Source organism: Canis lupus, chromosome 22 (genome assembly GCF_011100685.1).
Source record: "Canis lupus familiaris isolate Mischka breed German Shepherd chromosome 22, alternate assembly UU_Cfam_GSD_1.0, whole genome shotgun sequence".
Classification (NCBI taxonomy): domain Eukaryota; kingdom Metazoa; phylum Chordata; class Mammalia; order Carnivora; family Canidae; genus Canis; species Canis lupus.
In genome coordinates, this window is record NC_049243.1 from 9229772 (window position 1) to 9254516 (window position 24745).

General features: G+C 35.6%; 1 protein-coding gene across 5 annotated transcripts in view; it reads right to left on the reverse strand.

Moving 5' to 3' along the window:
- Nucleotides 1-465: 465 nt before the first annotated feature.
- The window catches only part of NAA16 (N-alpha-acetyltransferase 16, NatA auxiliary subunit), an 82913-nt gene continuing 58633 nt past the window's right edge, over nt 466-24745 (reverse strand). For 4 of the 5 annotated variants that reach the window (XM_038569654.1, XM_038569651.1, XM_038569650.1 and 1 more), the window contains 11 exons: nt 22139-22211; nt 19800-19969; nt 19113-19265; nt 14482-14610; nt 8742-8955; nt 7306-7499; nt 5917-6025; nt 5376-5474; nt 4845-4988; nt 3093-3190; nt 466-1839 (listed from right to left, as the gene is read on the reverse strand). In XM_038569654.1, coding sequence (XP_038425582.1) covers nt 1642-1839; nt 3093-3190; nt 4845-4988; nt 5376-5474; nt 5917-6025; nt 7306-7499; nt 8742-8955; nt 14482-14610; nt 19113-19265; nt 19800-19969; nt 22139-22211 — 1581 coding nt within the window. In that variant the 3' untranslated portion in view covers nt 466-1641. The remainder of the gene's footprint in view (nt 1840-3092; nt 3191-4844; nt 4989-5375; nt 5475-5916; nt 6026-7305; nt 7500-8741; nt 8956-14481; nt 14611-19112; nt 19266-19799; nt 19970-22138; nt 22212-24745) is intronic. The other variant, XM_038569653.1, reaches the window with a different exon arrangement.

Sequence of the window (24745 nt, forward strand, 5' to 3'; positions counted from 1 at the left end):
ACTGACTCAGACACTACTGGATTTTACCCTTTATCCTGCCTTCCATACCCTGAATCTAACTCTTCACATTTCAAGTGTATCCACCCTGTAACTCTCAGAAACTCTATACGATCCCAATGGGATACTTTTTAAAAGATTGCCACTGAACAAAAATAAAAATAAAAATAAAAAAGACTGCTGCTGACAGCATGACTTCCATATTATGATTAATGGGAATCATTTATCCAAGTGGCATCTTGCTGAAAATAACATAACAAATTAAACGTTTGTCAGGATCACTTAGTGACAAAGACTGCCGAGCTCTAAAATTTTTAAAACACTAAGAAGCAGCCAAGCTGCTGTGGCACCAGAATTTATTGGTAGGTATTTATTTTTTAATCAACTTGTAAAAATTAAGATGATTAAGTTTTTATTCCTTCAAAGAAAAAGGAAAAAAATGTGAAATAATACACAAATACAAATAAGTAACTGTGTACAAAATAATTTATTACAGCATTATGTAGGTTGGCATTATTTTACAGTGAGTTTATTTCTCTTAACAATTATGAATCTAAATAGCTTAGAGTGAAGGAAAACCATCTTAATTAGAATGGCTTCTCTAAATAAAATCTCCCTTCTTGAATTTGTATTTGCCTTAAAGGGATGTATTAATATTAGACATATTTACACAGTTCTGAAAGAACTATACTGAATGATTCCATTATTGTTTTCTGTACAAGATAAAACAAAAACCTATACCCCTCCCCCCAAATATTGCTCAACAATGTTTTAATAGACAATAGCTTAAATTCCCATTCTGCTGATACAAAAATGTATTTAATAGTCAATGCATGGCTATAAGAGTGTTTCCTTATAATTTGTATTCTTCTCTATTACTCTCCCTTGAAGCACACCACTCAGATATAAACTACTTATAGTCAAGAAGCAAAGCAATTTAGTCAAGAAGCATAATTCTTACCCGTGGGTCTTTAAAAGTCTGATCTAGGGATATGCAACAAATTTACCAGTGAATTTCCATGATTAAGACACAAACCAATCTCCACATTCTGAATCATCTAAAAACTGGAGTACCCTTATTCAATAGAAAGTATCATTTTCATGGATATTAAAAAAGGAAATGGTAAATCATGAAAAAATTAAGGTGTAAAAAGGGCAAACTGAAAAAAAAATTAAAATCAATCTCTATGTCTGCCAAAAAAAGTTCCATATTGTTTTTGACAGTCAATACTTTAAAACTGATGTGCCCTACTTAAAAAGCAAGCAAAAACCCAATACAACAAACCAGTAACAGATCAAAACACAGATTCTGAAACCAAGATCTAAAGAAAAAAACACAGTGGGGCTGTATACAACCTAGCTCAATAAGAAATTATATTCATGATACTGAAATGACAGCACCCATCACAATGCTGATAATCTGAAAGTTTAGGAAAACTGTACAAGTATAAACAGGTAATTTTAAACAGATGTTTATGTAAATTGGCAGAGTCAGATAAAGGCTAAGATAAGCTCCCGGAATACTCCATTTAAAAATTCTATCCAATTATTTCATTTCATAGCTCTACTAAAATACACCCTGAAAAAGAAACCCTGATCTGAATTCAGCTCGGAGTCTTACAGGAGTTGACTTTGCACGGGATTTCAAATTTCGTTTGCCAAGACGTCATAGTTAACTGCATGGTTGAGCGCCACATTGTGACTGTCCACTTCACTCACACCGGGCAGGAAAGCAGAAGTGAAAGGAAGCAGGTTATGACAGGCCACCCTGTATTCTTCATACTGGGAGTTACAGTTCCCAAAGCTGCCATCAAGCAGTGCCTCGGAAACCTTTAGTAAAGTCTATCAAAAAAGGCAAGAATAAAAATAATTTTTAAGAAAAAAGGTTGGTTTCTAATCACTTCAATAATCAAAAGGAGCTATGTGTTCATGAAACAAAGGAAAACCGGCAAGGCCTCAGTATAAAATAACTGCCTGTTATTCACAGTAAGTAATCACCTCAAAACAGGAACATTTTATTTTTTCACTTTTATTTAAATTCAATTAAGTAACATATAGTGTATTACTAGTTTCATAGATAGAGTTCAGGGATTCATGAGCAGCACACAACACCCAGTGCTCATCATTTCATGTGCCCCCCCCAATGCACATCACCCAGTTACCCCATGGCCCCCAACCCACCTCCCCTCCAGCAACCCTCAGGTTTAAAACAGGAATATTTTAGCAATCAATTCTGCAAAGCCTTAAAAAAAGTGATAAAATTCTAATATTTGAAAAAGTGCATCTCTGAAACTGATCATTAAAATGCAAATGTCCTTTATTAACAATAGTTCCCATTTACTGACGGCTCACTATGTGCCAGGCAGGGACTAAGCCCTTCACTGTGTAATATTAATATTACACCAAGCGGGTTTGGAAGGTGATACAGACACACCTGGTGTAATATTGTGCCTCACTCTATGGTGCTTTGCAGATATTTCATTTCTAAGAGATTGAAGGCTTGTGGCAACCCCGTGTCGAACAAGTCTATCAGCACCATTTTCTCAACAGCATTTGCTCACTTCGTGTCCCTGTGTCATATTTTGGTTATTCCTGTAAATATTTCAAACTTATTCATCATTATTATATTTGTTATGATGCTCTGTCATCCATCAGTGGTTACAATTTGTTGAAAGCTCAGATTGATGGTTAGCATTTTTTAGTAATTAACTTTTTAATTAAGGTACATATCTTGTTTTTTTAGACATAATGCTGTTGCACACTTAACAGACTACAGTATAGTATAAATGTAACTTTTATATGTACTGGGAAACCAAAAAAATTCACTGGGCTCACTTTATATTGTGCTATCCACTTTATCTGCAGTGGCCTGGAGCTGAACCCACAGTATCTCCCAGGAATGTCTGTATTTTCATCCTTACCTTATAAATGAGGAAAAAGAAGCCAAGAAATGGGAACCTGCCTCATGTGACACAGATCATAAATGGTGGAGCTGAGACCAGACTCTGAAGGCCCACTCAAGAATTATGTTGTAAAGACACGTTTTGTCACTCAGCATCCGTAAATTTGCAGAAGTTGTGTCTGGTAGATCTTACCTTTACATTTTTATCTTTTATAGTTTCATCCAATCTAGTGGCAATAGCAATTGCTTTCTCTTGCCTTGACTTGTCCAGAAAATACATCATTTTAGCACCTGAAACACCAAGACACTGCAAAATGAGAGAACTCCTAGAACTTAAAATTGATTTGATTGACATCGACCAGTGACTTAAAATATGGTTCCAAGGGTTTAATCAGCAGTGGGTTGGAGCTGGCTCTCACCAGGATTTGGGAGCCAGCTGCAAAGCTTCCTCCCAACCCTAATTCAATGACACCCTATTGAGGTGGCCTGGGGCAATATTTTATTTATTAGGTATTCTCTTCCCCTAACATGGGGCTCAAACTTACAACCCCAAGATCAAGAGTGCTCTACTGACTGAACTGGCCAGATTCCCTGGCCTTCTGACTTTCTTTACGATGCTTTTATTTTTAAGTGGCAAAAATTATCTTTTTCTTAGAATTTCACATATTTGGGGAGGCATTTTCCATAATAGCAATAAATAAATGGTTTTCATTTTTGTTCATTATCTTCTCGAAAAGAAATTCTTATTTGCCTTTACTACCACGAAGTTATATTTTTCATAGGAATGAACTTTTTTCCATCAGAATCAAGAAGTTCCCCTTTAGAACGAGAAAGCTTAGGTTGAAATATTTAAATATATGGCTTAACACAGGAGCATAGTTAATAATATTATGTACTTCATTTTATCTCCAGTTCCTTTTCCACAATCTTTTTTGTCCAGTTTACCATCTTGTCCATCCATGTCATTTTGTCATTTTATGAATTTGTATAAACTGCCTAAAATCCTTCCTGTAACAGGCAGGATATAAATAAATCCTTGAAATACAAAATATGTAAAGTAGCAAAAATACAAGAAAAAATAAACCACTCATAACCACAGAACATGAAGGCAACCATTAAAGCTCTCATACATATCTCTTTTCAGCCTTTATCCCATGTAGATTTTGTACATAGTTGAGATTATATTCTATGCTAATTCAATGTAGATGATATAAAATTACCCATTATTACAAATCTTTTGAATAAATATTACTTCACACGCCTGTCTGGTTTTCCATTTCATTACAAACCTACTACTCTTTCCCCTCTTATTAGACATACATTAAATTTGTTTCTTTTTCCCCACGTTCACAAACAGCATTTTAGTTAACATCTCTGCACTTAAAACTCTATCTTTGCTTTGGATTAATTCTTTAAAATTATTTACAAAAGTATGACTATTGCAAAAATCACAGATGTGATTTTTTTAGTTTTAGATTTATTTATTTGAGAGCGAGTGAACACGTATGGCATGCACACATAAGGGGAGGAAGGGGCAGAAGGGGAGGAAGAGAGAGAATTTCAAGCAGACTGCCTGCTGAGCATGGAGCCCCGATCCCAGAACCCCAAGATCATGACCTGAGCAGAATCCAAAAGTCGGACAATCAATTGACTGAGCCACTCAGGCGCCCCAATGTGAAGTTCTTAACAGAATGACAGCCTGCTTTCCTAAATGGCTAGGCCAGTTCACACCTACAGCAATACAAGTGTACTTATTTATCACGTCTTCACAATACCTTCATCTCCTTTTTTCAAACAAACAAAAAAATCTTTCTTAATTTGAAAGATCAAAAATGGTATTGTATTCACTTCTTTTTCTATAACAATTTGTGACACTGAACACCTTTCTAAACTTTTATTCTAGCCTTTCCTATAAATTTTTTAACCCTGGGAGTCAGACACCAACCTGAAAGCAGATGCTGAAGAGAGGTAGCATTGTGCTTGAGAAAATCTTCATTAAAACTTTCCAAATCCTTGTTGACAAATATTTTCTGCATTTCTTGAGCTAGAACTTTGCTCACAATGTCTGGAAGATTACTATGATTAGACACTATAAAAATAAAACATTTGGAATTAAAAATTGTTTTAATCTGTCCAGTTTGAAACAAAATACTGAAATACATTTATATTTACTAATATACTCATATTATTTATTTTATATTAGTAATGTTTATTTATATTTATTAATATATTTATTATTAAGCTTGATAGATTTTACATAGTAATAATATTGCTCCTTTAAAATATAAATTCATTCTAGCTTAAAAATGCATGAATTTCTAGCATATCTTTGCTAGCATGTATATACTATAAACATTATCCTTTTTTTTGCTTTGTATTATTTATTGCAAATCTCTTTAATGACCAGGTTAATGGAAGACTAGGAATATGAACTGTCATATTAATTTTTATATAAAATTGTTTTTTTAATACTTACCAGATTTAGAAAATTTAATTAAACATTCATGTAACCATGGGTGATTATTATTGATGGCAAAAGCTCGTTTGACAGACTGCAGCATCAACAGAAACTTCCCTGTGTCAGAAAAAAATATAAAGGTAACAGCATCAATATTTATGTATGTTATTTTAGTCACTTTATTTTAGCCTCACTGAAATTCCAGTTAACAAAATGTTAATTACCTTTCCAGTAACATTCATATGCAAAAATCAAAGATGACTTTGGATAACAAAGGCAATTTTCATTTTCTAAACAAAAGCTTGAAATCATGTAGAATTGAATGCTTCAGGTAAACAATTTGTATGACTGTTCAAACTGTTCTCAAAATGGATTTGATCATAATATTCTAATTGACTACCCTGTAAAGTTTTGGGTAGCAAAAGAAAACGGGATTGGGAGCCTTTGTGGAAGGTTGACATGGAACTCTAACAAACAAAAAACAATCTAACTGATAAAGATTAGATTGAATATGGTCACCAACAGAAGTAAGGATTAACAACTGAATTCAAACTATTACCTTTTCTAAAATATATTTCAAATGCTAACAGATGAGTGTCAATGTTATCAGCAACAAGGTTCTTGAGAGGTATAAGGAACTTGATAGCTTCTTCTAATGGATTTTCTATCTATTTGGAAGAGAAAGGAAAATTATTACATTTAAAAACAGCTACACAAGTCAAATCTCCCCTCAAATCTCATATTAATACATTTCTACAGTAATGTATAGTTCTCTCTAGATGACCAAGTAAGCAAGAAAACATTTTAAAACCATCACCTGGAAACAAACTGAAAATAAACAGTCAATAGTTTCAAAATGGGAAATAGCTCTACTGTTTTTTCTGACTATAAAATCAATATAATCTCATAAAATGACAAAAAGTCCAGGCAATTCTTCCATAGACTGAAGGAGATGGGACACCCAATATTGATAGCCCTTTATTTTTCAAACATTTATTTTACTTTTTTAAGGATTTTATTTATTTATTTAACAGAGAGCGAGCACTAGCAGGTGGAGCAGCAGACAGAGGGAGAACCTGACATGGGACTCAATCCCAGCATCCAGGAATCAGGACCTAAGCTAAAGGCAGACACTTAACCAATGTGAGCCACCTAGGCGCCCCTATTCTTCAAACATTTAAAGTAAGGAGGCAAATACAATTGCATCATAAATTGGAAAAAAATAACAATTTAAAATACTTAGACTAGATTCCACAGTGAATAAACCTGTAAGTTAAATATTTCCCTAAATCTGATCCCTAAATAAACTATGGACACTGAGAAAATGTCAGAGATGAAGTGCTTTCTCTTTGTAGCTAAAACATATCAAGATATATTAAATGTTCTCAGATATAAGGGGAATGTCTCCCTGCTAATTATCAAAAATTTAGTGTTAATATGTGTTTCAGCTTCTCAAAGCTGACCAAAATCTCCATTTGTGGCTCCTTCATTCCCTCCTCAAACCAGTTAACAGAGGGCTGATGTCCTTCTCACACTACTCCAGCGCCACCCCCCCCATCTCTCTCTACTTTGAAGACCCACAGTGATTACACTGGGTTCACCCGATAATCCAGGCTAACCTCCTCATTTTAAGGCCAGCTAATCATCCTAAATTCCATCTGCCACATTAATTCCCCTTTGCCATGTAGTGAAACATACAAATTCCAGGGACTGGAATGTGGATAGTTTTCAAGGGCCATTATGCTGCTTACCACAACTACAATTCTATGTATAATTTACATTAACCAAAATTTACATATTCTCACTCAAAAATAATTGACTACTATCATAAAGACCTTGCAATATTACAAACGGCTTCAGATCTTAGATTTAATTAAAATATGTTCATGATCAGAACAGAACCAAATAACATAAATTCTACCAAATAAAGACAGTAAATTCATCTCACCCTTTCTAATTTTTCAGGTATAAGTTCTTCTTTGAGACCACTGGCTTCTTCTTCTTCTTCATCTCTTTTTTTCTTTTGATTTTTTTGTTGACGTTCCCTTTCTGCATGCTTTCTCTCTTCTTCCAGTTTAGCCTTTTTCTGAGCTCTCCTCTGCTTGCTAAGTATTTTCTTCAACTCTTTGGCTGACAGGTTTTCTATAAATATCAAAATAAATACAAATACAAATTCTAAGTCAAGGTTTCTGTTTTCCTCACATTCTTCTTCAATACACAGTATTGTATTAAAGCAATACAGCTTTAAGAAGGGAAAGTGGGAAGAGACAACAATACAGAGGTTTTTTTAGAAAGTGTATCCCACTGCCTAACACACATCCTGGCACACAGAAGGCAATTGGCAAATACTGCATGGATTAAAATTAATCAATTCTAAAAAATAAAAATAAATAATAATAAGATAAAATTAACCAATTTTGGCTCAGTTCCACCTCCTAGACAATACATGACTTTAGGCAAATCACTTAATCTTGCTGAGTCTCAATCTATATACAATGGGGGTGATGACACCAACTATTCTCTTGGAATATATCAAAGACAAATGAGAAAATGCATACACACATAATTGTGATCTGATCAGAAATTTGCCTTCATGTTACTATCTGTCAAATATTTGTAGATAGTAACATTTTAGTGAATAAAAAGCTACATAGATATTATCAGCATGGTTATTTTCAATCAACTAGGCACTAGAAGTTGTAAGAATGTTTATTATTTTTTTTAAAAAAGATGTTATTTATTCATGAGAGACACAGAGAGGCAGAGACATAGGCAGATATGGGACCCAATCCCAGGACTCCGGGATCACAACCTGAGCCACGAGCCACCCAGGCATCCTAATATTTATTTTTCCCAAAGGGGCTCAGAGCTATTTTTTTTTAAATCAAGAAAGAAAACAAAAAACAAAAACCCCAGTCCACAATCATTTCCTTTTTTCCCTAATTGGCTTTACTAAAAAATAAGAATAAAAATGATTGCGAGGTGCCTGGCTGGCTCAGTCAGTAGAGCATGGGACTCTTGATCTCAGGGTTGTGAGTTCAAGCCCTATGTTGGATGTACAGATTACTTAAAAATATATAATAAAATCTTAAAAGAAAATAAATTTTTAAAAAATGATAACAAGTCATCCACTAGGGCTATTCAGAAATATCACCTACAGAACACAACCCTGCCAACTTTTTCTAAGTTATCTCCCTCCCTACCTCACCCCACCTGTTTTTGGGTTTTTTTAGCATGTAAGAGACCTGATGTTGTCTTTGCATCCATTTGACATTACGTTTTTCTATATGTTGTTTAAGCTAATGACATTCTGAAATTTAGTGTTCTTTTTAAACCTTTTAAAGCAAGTTACTTTTCAGTTACCTAAATTTTTTTTTCAGTTACCTGAATTTATTTCTTGTTGTTTGCTCTCGTTGGTTAAGGGGTTATCATACAATTTCAAGTATATTTCAATTGCTGATCTAGCAGCCTTGAAATAGAAAGCATGTCTTCTGAGTACATCTTCTAATCTCAAAAGATCAACATAGGCACGAAGGGTCATTTTTCTCATGCAGTATGTATGGAAGTCGAATTGATCATCAGTTATCTCAAAAAAATGCTTGAAAAAAAAAAAACCACAAAATTATCCCTACATATGTGTGGATGATATCTATTTTTAAAAAGAAAACCAAAAAGAGCCCCAAATACAATGTAAACAAACACAATTTCACTTAGTTGCCTTCTACACTGTTTAACACTACAAAGGACATCAAACCATTCTTTGTATCCACTTGAAGTTCCTGTTATAACAATCCTTGGCCATCCCTATAGATCATGTTTTGTGATGATACTCAATTTCTGTGTAATAAGTTAGATGATACTCAATTTCTGTGTACTAAGTTAGATGATCAGGGTTTCTTAAACTGTGAAATCAGTACATATTCATTTTTCCCTCTAATGAAATATTTCTCCTCGGTATTTCCCAAAAGTCAGCAAGGCAGAGTTAAACAGAGCTCTGAATAAAGGTCACATTTTAACAGGTTCACATGAAATGTTTACACATTAGCCTGTTCCACCTAACTTCTTTAAGGGCAAGCCCCATCATTTCTACCTCCACTGCCTGGAATAGGGCCTAACATTCAATCAGCACAATTTTTGGCAACTCAAGAGAGAACCTGCTTATCAGGCATTTGGCCTCTTAATTTCCCACGACCTCAAATATTTTATCTAAGTTAGGAATAAAGAAATCATTATATGGCCAATTTCTTATAATTGCTAAGGGATTATATAAGAGATATTTTAAATTTCATTGGGCACAAAACATTATAGATTTTTTCTCACTCAATAAAATCCCATTAATCTACCAACATTCCATTTTAGCGATGGTTCTTAATCTGTAGTCTATGTATTAACAAGCATAATAACATTTTCCTAAGGAGGGAGTTCAAGGCTTTCATTCAATTCTCCAACGGTGCACGGTCCCAGAAGTTAAAGAATTAATTCCTTACATGGCAAGAAGACGATTAATATCCCTACTTCAAAACAATTTATACTTTTCTTTCCCACATGCATCTCTACTTATATCTTCTTTCTTTTGCCCTATTTTAGCTTCTCCAAAAATAGAAAAATGAATGACTCAATACACAAATACAGATTAAGCTCTTCTACTACTTCATCTTCCTTCTGTCCAGGGGGCAAAGTAGCTCACTGTGTAGAAGACACATTAGTAATTGTCCACATTTCATAATTTTAGTTGTATTGGTAACTAGAAATACTCTATACACAGAGTTACATTAAGTACCTGAGACTTTAAGGGAAGAATTCTAAGATAAAAAGAATAAGAGTACACAGTGTGGAGGGGGAAAAATGGGAAAAGATGAACATTTAACATTATTTATAACTTTAAGAATCATGCTTTAATAGGTTATCTGAAAACTGCATTCCTCCCATCAGTAAGACAAATCAACTTGTAAGTATTAACATGAACTTGTTTTTTTAATCAAAGGATTACATATTTCATAAAGCTGTTCATTGTTAACGTAAATCAAGTTATGTCTAGCACCATAAGATCTTAAAATTCAATACAACTGAGGAAAACTGGCAGTGCCAAAAATCAAGGAATATATAACGAGATGATAACATCTAAGAGATTACAGGACTTTTAAGGTGAGAAACATTTATGTGTAAAAGGCAGACACAAGTTTCAGAGATAATTCTAGCAGCTTTAGTAAACGCAGATTCTAAGTCAAGCCTTAGAGGGAGCCGTAGGGAACCACAAACAGTTAAGCCGCCTCTTTATCAGTAACAGCCCACAGGCTGCCTCTCTCCAGTTAGTCTTCCACAGATAGGGCAACCAACTTTCCCAGCTTGCCTGGGGCTTTCTCAGTTTTTCCAATGAAAGCCCTGAGTCTTAAGAACCTGTTCTGCCCCAGGCAAACGTGGATGTTGATCACTCTAACAGTGGTGGGTAGAATAAGGCTAGGGTAGGTAAGAAAAAGTAGGATACTAACAAAATTATTTTGCTTTGGGAAGGAACACTATATTGCAGAATCCTACTTAGAAACAAATAATCTTGGCTTGATGTTCTTTTTTTTTTTTAAACTTTTTATTTTAGTATAATTATAGACTCAGAGGAAGTAATAAAAGTGGTGCACAGGTATCCTGTGCACTCTTCTCTCAGTTTCACACTAAGAGCTGTATCCTACATGACTAGAGTATGAGATCAAAACCAAAACACTGACACTGGTACAATGTGGGTATATAGTTCTATGTGACTTCATCATATGCGTCGATTCATGTGACTGCCTCCAAAATCAACACACAACTATTCCATCACCACAAAGCTCTCCCTCACACTATCTTGGGGTGATTTTTTTTTAAGTCTCCAGATTTATAGAGCATAAAAATTTACTAGCTGACACAAACAGGTGAAGTTAGTTTCCCCATACTTGAGCCAAACAATAACACAATATGGTCACTTAACAGCTTCCTGCAGAAACTAAACTATATTTTTAACATATAGCTGAGGGTCTTAACTCCATTTTCCCCTCATAAACTACTAGTTCTTTTGGGGTAGAGGGGGTGGGGAGGGTAATGCTGGCAGGAATTGCTTAACTTATCAAAATTAGGCTTGAATCAAAGTAAGACAAGTGGCTGGAGAATTAAGAAATGCTATTCACAGCTTACGAATGTGGTTTCCTTTAGGAATTCCCTATTAGTCCCTCTCTTCTCACCTGATTCTCCCATTCCATTACTCTTCAGAGTTCCTGGAGGAGGCCAAAAAGAGCTCATATATAGAAAGGTAACAAAAACCACTGACTCAAAAAATAATAACCAGACCAACTAGGGTAGTACGCAACTCTATGTCCTTTATAGAAAATCTGTCATCCTAAAGCACATGTCAACTGGATCAAGATTCAGATGCAGCAGAAGGTCAAGTTAGGAACTGTCTATGGTTCTGACTTAATAGGAAATCCTAGATCTTATCATGAAGTTTTAGAAATATGTATTACTGTTCTGTTTCAGATATAAACCAGCACACCAAAATGATGAGAAACTAATCATCTGGAAAAAAAGGAAAAGAAAATTCTTAAAACATAAAATAGTTTAAAATTATTCTGAACACTTCTGAAGATGGTTGTTTTATTTTGTTTTAAATAAAACTTGAGTTTATATAAACATCAGATTGGGTTGGACTTCATAACCTTTACATATAATCCTAAAATCCTTTGCGGAGTGGCAAGATGAAAGCAGAAAAAGTACTACAGTGGACTATTCCAGAATTCTAACATTTTAAATCCAATTACTAAGAGCTCATAGCAATATATGTCATAGATGAAACTGCCTTTGAGGAGAGAATTCTTGAATGTGGTTTTGAAGGCAGAACTTTTATCTGTATTCACTGAAGGTGAAGATAAACTGCGATTTTCTATTTTTGAAAGGTGCTTCATTTCTTTACTAAAATATTTAAAATCCAGCCACAAAAGCAACTCATGCAGATAATTATAATAAATCTGTGAATTCTGTAATTACTCTTAAATCTTTACATATATTATTAAGAATTCTTTTTGATTACGTTAATTTTATTAGAAATGAATTTTAGCACTAATCAGTCAGCAAGTATTTAATCACCCTATTTGTACTAAGCACTCACATTTCTATACATAACCACTAGAAGAGTTAAGTCTTTTTTTTTTTTATAAGATTTTTAAAATTTATTTATTCATGAGAGACACAGAGAGAGGCAGAGACATAGGTGGAGGGAGAAGCAGGCTACTCGCAGGGAGCCTGTTGCAGGACTCAATCCCCAGACTGGGATCACACCCTGAGCCGAAGGCAGATGACCAACCTCTGAGCCACTTAGGCGTCCCTAGAAGAGTTAAGTCTTACTTTTACTCTGAATTACTCACTATAAAAGACTAGCTTACAAATGCCACTAGAATAGGTTCTTCTTTTATCTGTGTCTAGTTCTTTGTCCTCAAGCATCAACAAATCCAAAATAAAGACAATAAAGTTTCTAGCAATAATTAATGTAACATGACTAGAGGGTGACAATCTCTGCCATATTTTAATCTGATAACCAATGATTTTCTATTTTCTAATTTTTTCTTCAAAAATGCTTCCCACTAGTCAAATCATGTTTCTTGAACTAGACATAGTTGATCTGAATTTTAATTCATGCTACTCAGCCAACATCACTATAAATTTAAGGGAGAGCATAATCTAAACGAAACTTAGTTATGGAATAGCTAATTCATCATATTCTTACAATCCTTAAGAAATATTACAAAGAGAAATGTCATTAATGTTAGGAGAAGCGGGACTGAAGCTGGAGCTGTATTATAATGATCCTAAGGATGTGCAAATTTCACTTTCACAGAAAATCTGATAAATTTCTCACTGTGGTCATGCTGGAATTACTGATCCATGAGCACCTAGCAGCTTCTTCATTCAGGAAACAATTTACTGCCCACTGCAAATGTCCTGGTTCATAAGAATGTATCTTTCCTTAATAATAAGAAGAATGCATTTGAAGTGCTAGTCATCTCGGAGTGCTGAAACAAGCTAGTGATGTATGGTTTATCACAGAAATGAGAGCCGGATTTAAACTAGAACAGTTGGATATTGCCTAAATATTTCATGTATCATCTGAGGGTTTTGTATCTCTCAAGGAGAAGATAAGGATTTTCCCCCAGAGATAAAGCCATCAAGCCCAGGCTTAAAAAGAAACAAAGAAAAAAAAAAAAAACCAACCAACAAACCAAAAAAATGAGGTTATTTCTAAAAGGGCTCAGGTATAGTCCTGGTTCCGGTTCCCAGCAAAAGCCACCCCCTACGACTGAGCCTTTCTCTTGGGTCACCTCAGAAGTTTCACATGGGAAAAAGGCCAAAGTGACTGCCGGAGCGCAGACATCAGGCTCACCTGACTACGACGCCTGTGGTTTTATACTGCGTCAGCATGGGAACAGTGCTGCCGATTGACCCCACAACTGAGGGCTGCTGAGGACTGCCTCAGGTGTGCTTTTGTGGCTCTTTTCCTCCTGTTGTCCATTTGGAAGGAGAGTGCTTCAGAGATGACAAAGAACAGGAAAACAAAATTCACACAAAGGAAAAGAAAAGTCCCCTCACTAAGGCACATCACACATAATCCTAAAAGCAAGTAATAAAATAAGCCTGCAAACCGGCCACAGACTGCTGTACAAGGTATCGGATGCGAGAACAAGTATCCTGGGAAGACGAACTGGAGAGAGGCTGACTACAGAGCAGATCCTGACGTAAAGGGGAAAGAGGTAGCCGTCAGCTTGCGTGTCCTTCTGGCCTGGTGACGAGATCAAACAATGGCCCGATTATGAAATACAAATTTTGAATACAGGGTAATAATAGCAAAAATGGCTTGATAAATTAATCTTTTCCTTCTTCCCTCGGACCAAATTAGGTAGACATGTCACAATCATAACCACTTGAGGATCAAAAGAGCAATCATCTAGCCACAACTTCTGAATGTCTGAAAGCTAAAGATCCAGAATTTTTTTCACAATGAAGTTTCCAAAGTAGTTAAAACAGGTAGATGATCCCATGTAGAAATCAACCTGCTTTTTCTCATCACCTTACAGGAGAAAAATAAAGTCAAAATTCTCCAACTTACCCTTTCTACTTCGTGGCATTTTTTCAAGGCATCCCCGTACCTCCCCAAACGCTGGTAAGCTGAAATGCACTCAGTTTGAAACCACATACACTGCATTTCATTTAGATTTTCCATGGCGGATGTTCCTTCCTGAAAGGGAAGCACTCCTAAATATATGAAGCAAACAATAAAAGAGACCCTAAAAGTCTCATTTTCTCTTTTATAACTATGGCTACAAGTATTATTATGATAATAAATAGCGATAAACAAATATTCTGGGTGCTTCCAGAAGCTCCTGCTGATCCAAAATTACATGTCTTATTTACCCAGCTCTGTCGGGTATTCAACACTCTACCCAGAAAAGACTCCAGATTGCTGAAGCTAAATTTCTGAACATCAAAACTTTTATTTCAACTATTTACGACAGGGGCACCTGGGTGGCTCAGTCAGTTGAGTGTCTGCCTTCAGCTCAGGTCATGATCTCAGAGTCCTGGGACAGAGCCCAGCATCAGGCTCCCTGCTCAGTGAAGGACCTGCTTCTCCCTCTCCCTCTACCTGTGCTCTACCTACCTGTGCTCTTTCTTTGTCAAATAAATACATAAAATCTTAAAACAAAACAAGACAAAAAAAAAAAACTTGTTAACTTGGGCTGAGCAGAGTGTAAGACCTAAAGTACCTAGTGACCCCCAGGAAGATGGTGAAAGTACATGTACATAAATAATTTCAGTCTTTAGTTCTTTTTCACTCATTTTTTGTGACCAGTTCAATTTTCAGCATTCTCATTAAAAGTGTAAAAAACTGGTTATCTCTTGGTGAATGGAATTACAGGTGTAATTTTCTTTCTTTTTTTTTATTTTTTAAGGATTTTATTTATCTATTCATGAAAGACACAGAAAGAGGCAGAGACACAGGCAGAGGGAAAAGCAGGCTCCCTGCAGGGAGCCTGATGCGGGACTTGATCCCAGGACCCCAGGATCACAACCTGAGCCAAAGGCAGATGCTCAACCATTGAGCCACCCGGGTGCCCCTGGTTGTATATATTTTCCATTTTTTGATGACTATTTTTATAAGATACCTACATTATTTTTCACTTCAAAATCTTTACCATATACAACTATCCAGCTTGCATCACCAAATTTGTACAAAAATTCTAAAAAAAAACCTGAAAAATCTGCAAGAGGGAAATATCCTACTTTACTCACATAGCAGTATCAGATATGATCACTTATAATCAGACATAAACTAATTATTGAAGGTTAGCAGTCTTCCTCCCTGGCTCAGTGGCCTATCCACCACACATTACAGAATGTAATGGCCAAGGAATGAGGATGGCTGAACAGAAGAAGCTCTCTGTATGACAACTTATCAGGAGTGGATGACCAAAGGCAATTCTGAAAAACCAGGTGGACTGCAGATTTTGGTGACTCCTCCCCACAAACAGCCAACCCTTCCCCTTCTTTCTCATTCTGTGGTGCCTTTTCAGACACATCCTGGCTGACTGTTGGCTTGGGGTGTGTATGTACACATTGGTTTTTAAAATCATTAGACTTATTCCACTTAAGTTTTGTATACTTTTTTTTTAAAGATTTTATTTATTCCTGAGAGAGAGAGACAGAGACAGAGACACAGGCAGAGGGAGAAGCAGGCTCCATCCATGCAGGGAGCTCCAGGATCAGGCCCTGGGCCGAATGCGGCGCTAAACCTAAACTGCTGAGCCACCCAGGCTGCCCCATTGTATACTTGTTTTTATTGCACTTTCCTTCTAATCTCTGCTTTGGCCTTCCAGGATGTTCTCTCCTACACAAACACCACTGCTTCTACATCTACTCTTGTACCTTCTTTCCATCTCCAAAACTGTGCTGCAGTGTGAAGGACATGGACGTTTGAACTCCAGCACTATGTACTATGTAACCCCTTTAGAGCCTCGATCACTTTGCTGTAAAATGCCAAACATACAGTTTGTATCATGATTTTCCTCATTTTATTTTTCTTTCTCCTAACTTAATACCCATCATTTTTGCTAATATATTTTTCCCTCAATACAGCTAACCATTTTGCATCTGCTGGTCTTCCAGCATGTGAATTTCAGAAACATTAATCACTGCAGTTTCTGCTTCTATTACAGTTCTACTGCAATTCTAAAACATGGGTGTTAGTGTCACAGACCTCTAAGCTAGAATCCTGGATCCAAAATGAATGGCTAGCTGGCTGACCTCCAGCAGGCACAGTACCTCATCACCCTAAATATTTTCTTAACTATAACATGAGAGTAATGATATCAGAGGACTGGTAAGATTAAGTGTATGTATATAAAGTACTTAGCTCAGTGCTTAATAATTGTTAAAGCTACTTTCTACTTCCCTGTACAAAAGGCATATAAACTATTTGTATCACTCCAAATATGAGAAAGTAGAATTCAGCTAGGTTTAGATGAAAAAGCCATGTGACTATGAGAGAGAGACAACAAATGGTCTAAGGTAGTGGCTTTTAATAAAAATTTAAATGTGTGATATATGTGCATGTGTACACATGTGTGTATATGTGTTTACGTGTGTGCGTGTTATGTATCTCTCTTACATATTCAGATTTTCTTTAAAGGCTACTACCTATAGAGCATTTATTGTCTCTCATAATAAATATACATAGAACATATACTTCATATACATGACACATCTATGTATATCTGCATATATGACAGATTATTTATCAATACCTACTAACACCAGACTTAAACTTATACCACTTTGCTAGTACCAAATGAGATCTTACTATTTCCCTGCTTACTAATGAAAGCATCTTTTTTGGCCACTCCATTTTCCACTTCTGTGAATTAACTATTCACATCCACTGTCCTCTTGTCTCTTATTGAGGTTTGGTGCATGTATGTATATTTTTGTTCCATGATATTCTTATAAGTAGTTAAATTTTCATAACAAAAGTTCAAGTTTTTCTGTGGCTTCTAAATTATAAGAGGTTTTGGGATGCCTGGGTGGCTCAGTGGTTGAACATCTGCCTTTGGCTAGGGGCATGATCCTGGGGTCCTGGGTTTGAGTCCCACATTGGGCTCCCCACAGGGAGCCTGCTTCTCCCTCTACCTATGTCTCTTCCTCTCTCTCTCTGTATCTCTCACAAATGAATAACATTTTTAAAATAAATAAATTATAAAAGGTTTTTATAAACACCCTCACACAATCAGAATCTAGTCAACATTTAAGGAAATGGTACACTGGGGCTGCATCAGGAAGATCTTAGGGCAGGGCACAATGGTAACTTACTTTCACCGTAAATCATTTACTCACAAACACCAGCACTCAAGCACTCTACTGTGTACATAATGAGTATTGGAGGCAAAAATGATTTATTCCCAAGTATTTTCATTAGAAGTTGGAAATTAAACTGGGAAACATGGTTTCCTCATTATCCCTCAATGTCACATTCAATGAGTATTAAATGACTATTTCAGTGAATTCTTTGTAGAGTTCTTTATAAATTCTTATTCTATCATATGGGTTGAAAAGATCTCCAATTCCATGGTCTATCTTCTCATTTTGCTTATATTTATTTTTGTTATAGGTAAATTTTAATTTTAATATAGTCAAATATATTAATTTTACTTATACTTAAGGTTTTTAGTACCATAAGAAAGGCTTCCTACCTCCAACTCTAAAGATAAATTTCAATACTTTCTTTAATCAACCTGGAATTGGTTTGTGTGCAGCAGAAGAATGTCGTTTTATTTTTGTCAATACAAATAACTAAATGTGCCAGCAATATCTTTTAATCTCTGATTCTGAAAGCACTTCTGGTCATACACAAGTTTCCAAATATGTGTGAATCTGTTTCTGAGCTTACCTGTTCCATTAGTCTATGTATATTTTTAACTATACACTTACTATTTTCATAAAAAGACAGAAAGTCCACATGGTAAAAGATACATAAGGATGGTGAAGGAGGGAAAAGAAACAGATGTTTAGCCTAATAATTTTAGAGAACTTCAATTCTAAACTGTCAGAGACCAAAGCCCACAAATGCTAGTTCCTTTTTTTATTTTAATTTATTTATTTAGGGGTGAGGAGAGAGAGAGAGAGAGAGAGAGAGAGAGAGAGAATGCACATGTGTGCAAGCTGAAGAAGGGACAGAGGGAGAAAGAATCTCAAGCAGACTCCCGCACTGAGTGTGGAGACTGACGCAGAGCTCGAGATCATGACCTGATCTGCAACCAAGAGTCAGATGCTTAACTGGGCCACCCAGGTGCCCCCACAAATGTTAGTTCCACATAGAAAGAACTCTGATGAGTTCTGAAACAACTATAAAAGAGAAATTTAAAAAACAGTCACAAATTACTAATGAGACAAAAGAATTGTAAACTGAATATTATACATAAGCACCAGTCTGGCATATTGCTTATCCATGTATAAAGCTATTGTGTTCCTATTATTGCCTTTCAACCATCTGCCACCAGAAGTGCATGCACACACACACTCGACCACAGAAAAGAAATCATACTTATGACATGACCTAGATGGAATTAATAAAATAGTAACAAAAATGAATTTTTTGAACTTTAGTGGCAAATTTCACAAATCACCATAGAACTGAAGTTTAATTTTACTAACTCAGAGAAGTACATGCTCATGCATGGTATTTCCTACCCTTGTGAACTTGGAGCACATTTCCTCTGCTTCTTTTATCATATTTGCTCGAAGCATATACTTGGCACATTTGGAATTGATGAACCTATCAGCTGTGTCCAAAGACTGTGCTTCATCCATCCATTTTGCAGCTTCTTTTAGATTACCTATATGCTTTAAGAAATGAAAGCATTAAAGAAACCATAGTATTTATGATTAAAAGAATATAGATTAATATAAATAGAAATAGGGGGAACCCTGGGTGGCGCAGCGGTTTGGCGCCTGCCTTTGGCCCAGGGCGCGATCCTGGAGACCCAGGATCGAATCCCACATCGGGCTCCCGGTGCATGGAGCCTGCTTCTCCCTCTGCCTGTGTCTCTGCCTCTCTCTCTCTCTCTCTCTCTGTATGAGTATCATAAATAAAAAAAATAAAAAAAATAAAAAAATATAAATAGAAATAGTTGATAAAGACAAATTAGAAACTTGGTACCATTTCCGTCGAATTTATCTAGAAGTCTAGATAAATTACAATTCACATTTACAAAGAGATGTATCAAACGGCACACTGATTGTACAACTATGTAACATAAAACTCCCTAGGATTATTAGAATGGTAGATTATTAGGGTACCCTAGAAGTTATTTTTATAGAGAAAAAACTCTAAGGACAAATTCTTCAGCTACTAAAAAAACATGACTAAGATTTTACCTTGTAAATTTTTGCTTTCATATAGAATAATTCTATTAGAGTTGGAGTACTAGCAATTGCAGCATTAATATAATCCAAAGCCAAAGAATACTGCCCAAGTTTATCAAAGTGCTGTGCCAGGAAATACTGAACCCAGAGCAGTGTTGTTGGGGGTTCCTTCTCTCCATTCTCTGCAATCAAACAAATATAAAGTTACTATAGAAGAGAAGGCAAAGTAAAGCAAATCACATACTTTCTCCCTTAATGCATGATGAAATTAATAATTAGAAGAATAAGCAGTATAACCCCAGAAAAATGACCAATTTCAACGGAGAAAGGTAAGACTTCATGTCATAAAGTTCAAAGAGTAGCAGCCAGTCAGAGAAATAAGATGCTGGTTTCATAGCCTTCTAACCCCTACCTGACTCTAAAGAAACCATCCTGGAGGAAAGTTAATCAGTATAACTCTCTCAATTCTCTGGCTGGGAATGTAAGGCAGTAGGCCCAGGTACAATCAAGAGGAAAACAGCTGGGTAAAGAGAAGTCCCTAACCACCACTGTGAGACTCCCACAAAGGCAGGATTTGCCAGGGCTTTGCATGTCCTAGGCCTCAACCCTACACCAGGCAAAGCCAAAATTGAAAGGTATGAAGAGATCTTCCCTACAAGGTGGAAGTAACCCTACTATGTGATGAAAGCAGTCACACATGGTCAACTGAGCTCTATCCTGTTCCCCATTCTGAACTTCGAGCTACAGAGAGTAGATAAAGAAATACCCAGCTCTCAACATGGATTTCAGTAGGGAAGACATACAGGTCTGAAAGTAGGTAGAAAAAGGAGAAAGGGGAATTTATCCACATCATAGAAAAGAACAGGTTTCCTAGACTAGCTAATCAAAGTAACAATGTAAATACAGAAATTAGCATAAATTATATAATAAATAAAGGAAAGAGACGAGCATTTATCTTGTTCTTTTTATATAAACCATATTTCAAGGGAAACAAGTATTCGATGAAGTCAAGTTCTTTATAAGAATTCTAGCTATTAAACACAGGGGGAAAAAATGACTCGAATGAGAGATAAGGGATTGAGGTAATAGTCCTCAGGGGCTGCCAAAATCATCAGGTAAGAGGAACTTTTTAACCAGTAGATCAGGCTGACCGCATCTGAACGCGGATCAATCATAACATCACAAAGAGAAACAACCAGAATGTCTTCTGGGTCCAGATGTGAGACAACTTTGTACTTAGAAAGCATCATGTAAGAAGTGTTCACAAGAAACCTGGATCTAATCAAGCCTGTAAATCTTACTGTAAGTTTACAAGACATATGGATGATAGCAAAATATATTAAATGATACCAGGAGAAAGCAACCAGCCAAATCTATACTATGGGACATTTCACAAGACAAATGACCTTTCAACAAATAGCGTTGTTGTTGTTGGGTTTTTTTTAAAGCGAGGGAAGGTTACTGATCAAGATTAAAAGACTATCAGGGATATAACCAGATGTAAAGTGTAGACCTTTGTTGGGGACAGCTTCAAATAAGCCAATTATATGGAGACATTTTCTGAGGAAACCCAGGAAACCTGAATGTGGATCAGGTGTTAGATATTATGATACAAGCACTAATTTGTGTCAGCACTGTGGCTGCATCTTCTGTGTAACTGTTTTAAATAGAGATGCACGCTAAGGTACTGACAGGTAAAACAGTAGTATGTCTGCTTTAAAAATACCCTAGAAAAGAAAGTAACGGAAGATAACTTCAAACAGGATGGGCAAAATGCTGGCCACAGAGGCTAGGTGATGGGGACAAAAGGGTTCATTCTCCTACTTACTTCTGTGTCTATTATTTCACTATGAAGTTTATTTCAAACTAACAAAAACAAAAGGGCAAAAACCCATGAAAAACACGGAACTCAGACTAAAGTTAGCATCTGCATGACTGAAAGCATTTGAGAGTGTTTTCTAAACTAAGATGTCTTGATTTACATACGTCCCTACAAAGAGAGAAGCAAAGAACCAAGACATACAGAATTTAAAGTAATTAAAGAGTAGAAAGAACAGAGAAGTAGGAATTTGAGAAAAATAGATTGCAATATAAACTAACTATGATGTTGTTAGGCAAGCCACTCAACTTCTCAAGTATATTTTTCTCATTTTAAAAGGAGTTAATCCCCACCTCACAAGATTATGGAAAATTTTAAAGAGACTGAAAGTGCTTTTCTCATTTCGTTCACTAATTCAAAAACTATTTAGTAAATAGGTAGTACATATATAAAATATAAGCTAGTTTTACCGTGATTTAAAAATAGACTGAAATGAGTAATCAAATTCTAATTGAGTGTAATTTAAACTTACCATAAGGGCTAAAAAAGTCACATGTTTTAAGAGAGGCTTCGTAATTTGTAACAAGCTCCTGGATTATAGAAATCTGTTAAAGAAAAAAAAAAAGAAATCTGTTAAAGAAACATAGTTTTAAAATTTTAAAATATTTTATTGAAGGTATTTATATTTACTTGGAATATATTAGATTTGGAAACAATGTAGAGGTTATTTCAGGACTATAAATTAACTACAAACTACTCAGGGGTCTGTTCTTCCCAGCCTCTGCCACCGTGTGAGGGGAAAGCAAGAAAAACACAGAAAATATACTGTTCTCTTCATTAATAGCAAAACAGAACTCATTAACTTCTCATCTCAATTAGTAGGTTTGAGTTTTTGAAGGTCAGATTATCAATAATTACTACAAAATCTTTTTTTTTTGCCAACAGTTTATTTGCCTTTTGCTTCTCACTGTTATATTGTGAAGTTGTCAACTATTATATATTTAGATTTTCTAAAGTCACTCATAACAAAAGAGTCAAGTGAAATGATCCAAATGACACACTGATTCAATGAAAGAGGTTAAGTAAACTCCTAACTAGATGTTTAAACTCCCTTTACTTTTAGTCATCACTTTGATAAAGATTTGCTTTCAATGCCTCAAGTAGGACTGAAATATTATAAGCCACACTGTTAATTTAACATGCTCTGCCCTTAAAGTGGCAAACAAAAAGTGACGCGAATTAGAAGTGCAAGAAAAAAAAAAAACAGCCTACATATACAATTGGTTTCAAATGCCTACTGATGTTAACTGTTTAGAACGAGTTGGATAATATAACTATCTTATTTGGGAACTTCAAAAGAGTAAAAGTTTACAAGTGAAGGAAAACCATTAAAACTTTTAATAGTATCTTACCAATGTAGAATTATTTTAATAGTGGTAATTTTTTAAGTTTCCTAGTTTTAAAACATGGGATGCCACTAATACTACCAGACAAAAATAACAATAAGAAGCCAGTAACTGCTACAAGTGCTTTACATGTATTAAAATAGTAATTATAGTAATAGTCAATCCTACCTGGCACTATTTTAGGTACTTTACTTGTATTAACTCACTTGTCCTCAAAATAACCCTATGAAGTGTACATTATTATTAACTTGATCTCATAGGCAAAAGGAAAATAAAAATAAGCTGAAAGTGTACCATGGTGGAGCCAGAATTTAACCCAAGCAACAAGGCTCAAGTAGCTTCTCACTACTTGCTGTATCAATGAGTGGATGGGACATGGCACATTTATTACTATTGGGTAATTCTGGACTCACAGGATGCATTAAAACTAGAGACTAATAGCAGGACAAAAAACTTTCCCCGATCAGATCAGTTTTAATGCATAAAACACCAAGTGGTGCCCATTAAATCAGCCAGAGCATGGAAAACATAAAATGATCTCTATTTTTAAATGATATGACCTTACTTATAAAACTCCTAACAATTCCAGGGCACCTGGGTGGCTCAGTGAGTTAAGTTTCTGACTTTTGGTTTCACATTGGGTCATGGTCTCAGGGTCGTGGGATCGAGCACTGTGTCAGGCTCCCCACTAAGCTTGGAACCTAAGATTCTTTCTCTCTCTGCCCCTCCCAACTCAAAACAAAACAAAACAAACAAACCTAATAATTCCAAAAACAATTAAAAAAACTGTTAAAACAAATGAATTCAGCAAAGTAATAAGATACAAAGTCAACACACAAAAATCAGTTGTATTTCTATAGAGGAACAATGCACAATCTAAAATAAAAACTATAGAAACAATTCCATTCACAATAGCATCAAAAAGAATAAAATAGGGCAGCCTGGGTGGCTCAGCAGTTTAGGGCCTGCTTTCAGCCCAGGGTGTGATCCTGGAGTCCCGGGATCAAGTCCCAAGTCAGGGTCCCTGCATGGGGCCTGCTTCTCCCTCTGCCTGTGTCCCTGCCTATCTCTCTCTCTCTGTCTCTCATGAATAAATAGATAAAATCTTAAAAAAAAAAAAAAAAAAAAGAATAAAATAAGGAATTAACCAAGGAAGAGAAAGACTTCTATAAAGAAAACTACAAAATAATGCTGAAAGAAATTTAAGACACGAATAAATGGAAATACATCCCATTTCATGGATTAGAACACTTAATATTATTAAAATGTCAATTCGGGTCAACTATACTTCAATAAAATTTTTTTTAATATATTACCCAAAGATATACAGATGTACAGATTCAATGTGATCACTATCAAAATCCCAATGTGTGTGTGTGTGTGTGTGTGTGTGTGTGTTTTGCAGAAATAGAAAAGCTCATCCTAAAATTCACAACGACTCTCCAGGGACCCAAAATAGTCAAGACTATTTGAAAAAGAACAAACCCAGAGGACTCACACTCCAGATTTCAAAACTTACTACAGTAAGTTACGGTAGTCAAAACACTGTGAAAATGGCATAAAGACTGACATAGGGACTACTGGAATATAACAGAGTCTAGAAATAAACCCTCACATATATAGTCAAATGATTTTTGACACAGGTGCCAAGACCACTCAATGGGGAACAGTCTTCTTCTAAATGGTGCTAGGAAAACTGGATATACACATGCAATAGAATGAAGCTGGACCCT